Raw genomic sequence first — 8,519 nt, forward strand, 5'->3', positions numbered from 1 at the left:
GCTAAGAATTAATATAAAACTTCAAAATTTTAGACTAGAGAAGTTAGATGATGCAATATTTTAGATATCCTTTAACATTGCCTGTAACTTGCATGTGCTTTGGGATGCGTGCATATATGATTTCTTGTTAGATAGTATAGATTTATTGAGTGGGAGCTTGGTGTGTCTTGAGTTTGTGTTGGCTAGTCACTATGGCAGAATGGGCCTGGTTTATATGGTAGCTAGTGAACCTGTTATTTTTGTAGTTTTCATGGGGATTTTCTCTAGTTGCTAAATTTCTACTTGTATCGAATGGTAGAGTTCCTGCCCAAGGTGGGACAAAGTACAATCAATGGAACGGGGGCAGGACTTTTTCCGCTGGCTAAAGCTGTAGCACGTACGTGTAACAATAAAACTCAAATAACATACCTGGACATGGTTTCATAGCAAGAGAGAGAGAGAGAGATTAATTAGATAAACTAATGTTAAAAAAATCAAAAATGTTATTGCACAATAAACCATTACACAGCTTACTTCTTTGTATATGAAAAGAAGTAACAAATTCGTATGGCACACACAGCAAGCCCACCAGATAGCATTGCTCAACTTCCAAAGCCAAATTAAGCATATGTTTAAAGCATAAAACATTTTTAGAACCCGCGGTTAGGCTTGACCCATAGGAAGAAGTATATCTAAAAAAACCAATGCATACACACACACTTCTACTAGCTAGCTATTTTGTGCTTTGGGAGAGCATTATTAAGTCCTACCTTGAGGATAAAAGTTGCAATCCATACCACCGATCGATCAGCTCCATCTTCTTCAGGATATCGATCGATCCAGCGTTGTACTAACTAGCTAGGTGGCAGCTAGCTCCCTGTCTGGTCATGGAAAGCTCTCGCCGAGCTCAAGGATAAGCTTTGGGAGCCCAGGTCATCAACTGGGAACTGATCGGCCTCGGACGAGTAGTAAACCAGCTGATGCGACCTTGGAGCCAAGGAGAGTAACGACGGGAATGCCGAGTGGTGAGCCGCGGCGGCGGCAGCAATCGAGACCTGTGGCGAGCCAGCGCCGCCGCTCTGGTGCACACTGCTATTATTCCATGACTCGCCGGTGAAATTGTATGGCATCCCGCTGTTGACCAGTCCCAGGGAGTTGTTATTGAGCCCCATGAACCGGTGGTAGCCGAACCTCCCCATGTTGTGGTGAGCTCCATCGCCATCTGCGTCGGCCCCGGCCTTGACGCCACCATCTCCGGCAAGCGTGGACGCGAAGTGGCAGAACTTGTCATCGACGTGCGGCATGAGCGGCATGGAGGAGGAGGTCATCATGTGGTCCATGAGGTCGACCTGGTGCGGCGGGAACTGGAGCGGCGGCAGCTTGTCGATCTCGTGGCGGGCCGCGTTGAGCAGCCAGTCGACGACCTTGCTGGGCTGGTTAAGGCCCAGCCGGTCCTGCAGGTCGTAGAGCTGGATCGCCGTCTGCACGGACAGCCGCACGCGCCGGTCGCGGAGACCCTTGACGGTCTTCACCTTGCTGTGGCGGTCCTTGCCGCCGAAGACGCGCGACACGCGCACTATCCGTGACTCCGTCTGGGACGACCATTGCCGCGACGTAGCCACCGCGGCCGCGTGCTTCCGCGCTAACTCCTGCTCCTCCTCCGCCGCCGCCGCCGACTGCTGCTGCTGGGTGTTGCCGCTCATCATTTCAAGTGACCTCCGACGACGAAGCGCATCGTCGATCGGCTTTCGATCATCCGCTAGCGCTAGCTAGCTTCACCTGCCATATCACATCATCAGCTCGATTAATTAACATCGCATGCAGCTGCAGGCCTGCAGCTAGCAAGGAGATTTAATGGTGTTTCTACAGGAGCAAGCCACCAATCAAGCATGCACCACCAGTCCACCACTGTGCCCGAACGGCGCGCAGGGGGTCTACCGGCCGGTCGATGTGCGCCACGTACGTACGTACTGTTCCATCGGCAACGGGGGGATGGGATTGGGAGAGGAGAGCGCGCGCGGCAGCTTTATTCAAGCTGCATGCAACTGCTGCAGCAGGGTAGATGGAAATGGAACAACAGCAGCTTGAGCCCCCCATGGACGCTGTGGATGCGCAGGCGCACGCGGCACGATCTGCATGCGGTGCCCAAGAGAATGATTCCATGGTTGAACATATGAACGGCTCAGCCCTCTTTGATTGTTCTGCAGTCAAGTTATGAATCGGGGTCGTCCTACAAGTCTCACCACTGGGCCTCTGTGAAACGAGGGGAGGGGGTTTGTATTGAGTGCTAGGCTGCTAGCAGCTGCTTCCTTTTCACAATCCTGCAGGCCTGTCTGTCATACAGCCTAAATTACTATTAATTCCGTGGATTCGATTGGGATTTCTTGAACTAAAAGTCTGTGGTGTCAGTGATTAGTACTACAAGCGATGAGACTGGGTAATTCAAACTATTCGGTTCAGATCGGGCGCTCCCACAAGGAAAAAGGAGAAGAGAGAGAAAGAGAAATGGTCCTCCAGCTCGGGATCCAGTGCAGTTTTGGTTTCGATACAAGAACACTTCGGTGGGAAAGGAAAATAATCTTATAAGGACTTAAAAATTCCAAAGAATCAGTATACAAAGCGAGAGGGATTAACAAATCTCCCAGATCTGCCGCATGAAATTCTAATCAAGGACCACGAAAAGGCACCAAAAATTAAGAAATCCCACAAAATCCTATCAGTACTCCCGTGATCTCAAATTCCATATAGAAAAGAATCAACAAATCAAAAAACCATGTAAATCGTATATATACACACCCATGGGAGAGCTAGCGGAATTAAGGAAGCACGCTCACAAGAACTCACCGAGCTTTGCTAGCTAGGCAGCTCCAGGCCCGCTGCGGCGCGCGGAGCTGCTCGGTCTCTCCGGCCAGCCAGCTCGCGGTCAGCTTCCGTAGACGAACCCTAGCTAGCTAGCTGCCAGGTAGCTTGAGAGCGGCAGCCGGAGCGAGAGCGAGCTAGCGAATTAGGATGTGGCAGTGGAGCTTGTGGTGGGTATTTACAGTACTGCCGCGACTGCATAAATGGTGGGATCGATCAATCGATCAGCAGCTAGCGTCGCTGTCGCGTGTCCCTGTCCTTTTACCACCATAGCTGTGTTGTGTTGCTCCCCCGCCTCACTTCACTGCATCCATCGACCCCCTCCCTCCACCCACCCTTACGTACGTAGCGGCGGCCGGATGACCTGGCCACCGGCTCATAGGCCTACGTGGGCATAAATGTACGTCTGAACTTCAGCTTAATCACTTCCCTGCAAAAAAAAAGTAAAAAAAAATAAAAATTGAGCTCACGCGTGTAACACGTAGTACAAGGTTATTCCTTTTCATCGTTAAATTGACCAGCAATATATGGTTACTCCTCCGTCCGGTGAAAAGTGTACGTCTAGAAATTTTAGGACAAATTATGAAGTGGAGTAAAAAATGCATTAGGAAGATGCAAGCCACCATCTCTCTCCTCTTTAATTACCCAACCCTCAATGAGATAAGTGCATGTAGAAATTAAGAAGACTGTATATAATGCTATTGATCTTGATTACCTTATGATGAGGAAAAATATTTTAAAGTGCATTGAAAAGATAGAAGTATACTTTTTTTGAACAAATTTTAAACCCAAACATACACTCTTCACCGGGCGGAGGGAGTATATGACAACCGAGTGTTATCCTCCTTGAAAAAAACAAAGTCATTCATTTTAGGGACAGTCCTCTCCGACTCATATACTATAGCTAGCCACCAATAAGTCTTATTTGTTCCTATTTAGTGTTGCGAGCTGCGACTTAGTTTTGCTGGAGGCATTCTTTGATGGTACTACCTCTGTACCAAGATAAAAGACGTTTTTGTAGTTTAATTTGTATTGCAAAAACATCTTATATTTTGGTACGAGGAAGTACTATTTCGCATGAAATGATAAGATAAAATATGCTTGACCTAACATTTACCCGCGCGCGTATGCATGCAGTGGCAAGGAGCGGCGAAATTTTCGTTGACATTGACATGCAACACTTGTGCCTATGGATTATCAGCACTTAGCAGCTAGCTTAGCTAGCTAGCTAGCTAGCATGCCAGCCGCTTTGCCTTTTTAGAAGCTAGAATCCGAAGCTTGCAAGAGCAAGTTGTGAATTCTGCCATTTACCAGCGCCTTAAGGCTGAAGCATGGCGAGTGCATGCACAACTTTGAGATATGTTGCTAGATTGCTTACATATTGGGCTTTCCAATATTTGGACCGGATACACTACCGCGCGCACCTTTACAAATCTTTCGACATCGAGGTCTAGGAGGCTACCTAGTTTAGGCTAAGGGACCATTCTTCTTTGCAGCATCAACTAGAGCAGGACCACTCCAGCTTTTATCCACAGTAAAGACATAAAATTTGGACCAACAAAGGAGGGAAATAATCGGACAGAATCATTTCCATGTGAAGTTGGATGAATTGATTCAGACTAGTTCATCTTCAGTCTTCACGTATTCATAAAATTTCAGTATCCAAGGGTGCGCCGAGTGATGTTGCTCTTCTGGTTCCCGCCAATTCCTTCGCTTCTATAGCTGGGGTAGTTTTTTTGACTGCCTTCAAGTTTCGCTCAATATAGCTCCTTCTGTTAGAAATTAGTATAAAAATTCTTGGGCGCATATCAAGGCCTCTTCTGTCCTAAGGAGACCATGCGTATATGTTGACATATTAGGCTGGCCATGGTGGTATCTTAGCCGGTATCATGTACTCGAGACTATCAAACATGCTGATGTGATAGACAATTAAAAAAGAGAGAGGTAGGGTTAGAGTAACATAGGTAGATACCATATCATAATAAATATTATCCTACTATGTGTCATGTACGGCGATAAATAAGATCATTTATTATACTATGAACTACAAAGGTAGTATCATACAGTAGTATCATATGCATGATAGTAATATATGATACTCCCCATTATGAGTAGCCTTAAGCCTCTCATGATGGTAGTAAAGTGAATTGCAAAAAACCACCACATTTGGGGCATCGTCTGTAGACAACCACGAGGGCGCTAATTATTTACACAAAAAACACCGCACATTCAGTAAACTTTTTGCAGTTTGCACTGAACGGACGATTTGCTTCGTTTGATTGCATTTCCAAAAGCTGGGGCCCGGTTTCCTCCTGTGTGGCATAACAGATGGGAGACGGCGCCGTCAGCTCAAGACGACTTGGTCGGATCGCGTCGGAGGGACCGACCGCGCCGTCCCCACTCCACTTCTCATTCTCTGCTCTCCCTCGGGCTCCATGGGGAAGGCGAAACCTAGCGGTGGCGACGGCGGCGGCGTAGGCGGCGCTTCTGCTGGCGATGCTAGTGGTGGCGGCGACGAAGATCCACTCGTGCACTGCGGGAGCTCGAATCCTTCTTAGGCACTTCCTCCTCCCCATTCCCCGGAGTACGCGAACAGCTAGGGCATTCGTGAAGGTGGTGAAGGCAAATCCGACGGGTAGCCATCACTTTGCATCCTCCTTCAGCGGTGTGGTGTAAGCCATCCGTCCTCTCCCCCTCCTTACCGTTTCCCCAATCTGGATTCTAGGGTTAGGGTTCTAGGGTTAGGGTGTAACTGTTACAGAGTTGGGGATTATGTTGTAGGTATTTTGTTAGAATTATAGGGTTATAGTAGTGGTTGCTAAATGCAAATTAGCTTGCCCTTAATTATTCAATCAAGCTAATTGAATTTGAACTGCAAAGTTCTTTTTAACTTAACTGTAACTCTAGTTTTAACAGAATGGCTCAGTAGTTTTAACTGCAATTGCACACTAGTTTGTGGAGGGCATTCTGGAGATGATCTAGCCACTCCTCGTCTACCCACTGCACTAATCCACAATTATTAGCTCCATGCAATACAAGATAAAGTAGTTCAAACACGCTGTCACATGTTACATATTCAGTTAAGTTCATGTTACAGTTAAGATGCATATTCAGTTGGATCAATTCAACTGACAAAATTAAACAACAATTATTGTGAGCATGTTCCCTAACATGAACATTGACTATGAACAAAAATCAGTATCTATGAACACTGAACAAGAACTGTGAACAATGAACAGTAAACCCTAGAACATGAACAATTAACCCTAGAACAGATGAGCTGTACTACACAGGAGAGGTATCAGTTTGCAACTAATTTGCTAACTTACTTCTAAGGCACAAGCAACGAACCTCCTCCCAGTGCTTATCCCCTCGAATGCAACACATTTCTTCCATGGCTTGCCATGCTCGCACATCACCCTCAAATCATCAGCAACACCAGTGAACAACGAGTCACCGATTGTTGCCGGGATCTGGGCAACACAAATGTATTGGTTCAAATTGAGTTGAAACCCTAAATAAAAAATGCCCAAATCGAAACCCTAATGCAGTCCTGGTGAAATCAACTGGCCTTAATAGGGGAGTCGTAGGAAGAGATGAACTGCACGTCAGAGTCCTCACTGCTCTCGCCGTCGCTCCAAGACACCATGGCGGCCGGCGGCGAGCAGAGACAAGAGGCGGCAGAGCAAGGTTGAGAGCGCGAGAGAGAAACAGAGGAGCGAGTGAGTGAGAAGTGGAGTGGGGGTGGCGCGGTCGGCCTGTGAGCCGACCAAGTCGTCTCGAGCTGACGGCGCCATCTCCCGTCCGTTATGCCATGTAGGGGGAAACCGGGCGTCAGCTGTCGGAAACGAGTCAAACGAAGCAAATCGGCCGTTCAGTGCAAACTGCAAAAAGTTTACTGAATCTGTGATGTTTTTTGCAAATGATTAGCGACCTCGTGTTTTTTTGCAAATGATGCCTCAAATATAGTGGTTTTTTGCAATTCACTCTGGGTAGTATCATAGTGCATGCATGGTTACAAAGTTCTCGTTGCATAATATCAGTATGCCAACTTATTCATTAATTTATAGAAATAATCTCAATATAAAGTTGCGTACAAGGTGTACTTGGCATTAAATTTGCTTGTTCTGTGTGGTATTATACTGTAAACAATGCTATTGGTATCATCTCTCATCATTATTTATAGTGTCACATCATATTAATGCATTTGTAGCATTGCATGACACTTGATTATGATAAGTGGGAGAGGCCATATCCCATGCCGGAAGTGAGGGAGTTACGCTCTGGGTGCAACCAATATGAGACAGTAGCACAGAATACGCACAACCGTTTGGATGGCGATCCAATAATAAAATATGTGTGTAAGCATTTTTTTACTATTTGTGCCTGTTGTGACATTCATCATGTAAATTTTGCTCTCTTTTCTTTGTACCGGAGCTGATCGTGATACTTTGATACTTGGTTTGTTTTAATAAATGACCATGTGCATCACTTGATGCAATCCTCCTTTTCGAAAGTAAAAATCCAATGTGGTATATTAGAAGAATATTAAGATTGTTCTCATCTCTTTTATGGTGATGTCGTGTGAATCCAATAGTTTTGTTGATGATTTCTTTCCTTCTCTTTACGAATAAATACATATGTTCTTTCTGCCTATGTTGAGAAAAGTTGTGCATACTACATAAATAGCTTACATAACATATGCACCTTATTTCTTCAAATTTCTAAAATATGTTTGTTTCAAAGTATATTATTCTACGCTAATACCAAGTAGACTCAGTATGAAGTATATTTACTCTAATTGGATCATGGATGTCATCATGTCATTCCTGTTATTGAGCAAGGTCTTGTTTTATACTAGTCCCTTCTGATTCATTATTATTAATTTGCTTCACTGTAAATACCATCAAGCAATAATACACATGCGTGCCAGAAATGACAAAAAATGAGAAAAATTAGTGGAAAATGACAATGCAAGATTTTATGTGATCCCCTTCGGCCTGAAATATAATGCATAATTGTTTAATAGAAGGCTTTGACCAATGGCCACTCTATTAATATATAATATGCATGAAATACAAATAATACAAGTGTGTTCGTATTGAAAGAGATTGTAACACCCAAACCGATAGTTGTTTTTTCTGGAGTCATAGACTGACACAAGTCTTTAATTCCTGCATTGATGCACACCTTGTCCTCATTTGTATGCACTCAATAAGAATTTTTCGGTTGGTCACCCATCCCTAAATTGCACGCTTAACCCAGAGGGATCGATCTATTGTTACCACAGCAACGATGCTACACTTACGGATGACCGACCCACGGAAATCATCTACGCGTGGAGGGGGAGCCAACTGATTGGGGCTTATTTTTCACTCTGCGTGAATTGCGGGCTCACATCGCTATCTCCTTCTGCCACATCAGAGCGTAGCCAGCTTTCCGTGGAAGTTGCGCGTAAGTGTACCATTTTCGGTTGCCACAGTCACAGGGTGTGCGTTTTAGGGCGGAGCACCCTTCTTTTGCTCACGCACTTGCTGCCACGCCGGCTCGTGTATGTGGCTTGTGAGTTGCATGTTGTAACCATTTCACGCACTTTCTATTAACACATTGATATGTAATCTTGCATATTCACAGAAAAAAGGAACTGTTTGTATATCTAATTTCCCGTTAGTTAAACGTGT

The 8,519-nt window shown here is 45.3% G+C and overlaps 1 protein-coding gene across 1 annotated transcript; it reads right to left on the minus strand.

Moving 5' to 3' along the window:
* Nucleotides 1–464: 464 nt before the first annotated feature.
* LOC123062141 (uncharacterized) lies at nt 465–3,130 on the minus strand. The gene is made up of 2 exons (XM_044485502.1): nt 2,824–3,130; nt 465–1,758 (listed from the first exon to the last, which is right to left on the minus strand). The coding sequence occupies exon 2, from the start codon at nt 1,683–1,685 to the stop codon at nt 849–851; it is 837 nt and encodes a 278-aa protein (XP_044341437.1). The 5' UTR covers nt 1,686–1,758; nt 2,824–3,130; the 3' UTR covers nt 465–848.
* Nucleotides 3,131–8,519: the final 5,389 nt, after the last annotated feature.

The sequence above is a fragment of the Triticum aestivum genome, chromosome 3A (assembly GCF_018294505.1).
Source record: "Triticum aestivum cultivar Chinese Spring chromosome 3A, IWGSC CS RefSeq v2.1, whole genome shotgun sequence".
NCBI lineage: Eukaryota > Viridiplantae > Streptophyta > Magnoliopsida > Poales > Poaceae > Triticum > Triticum aestivum.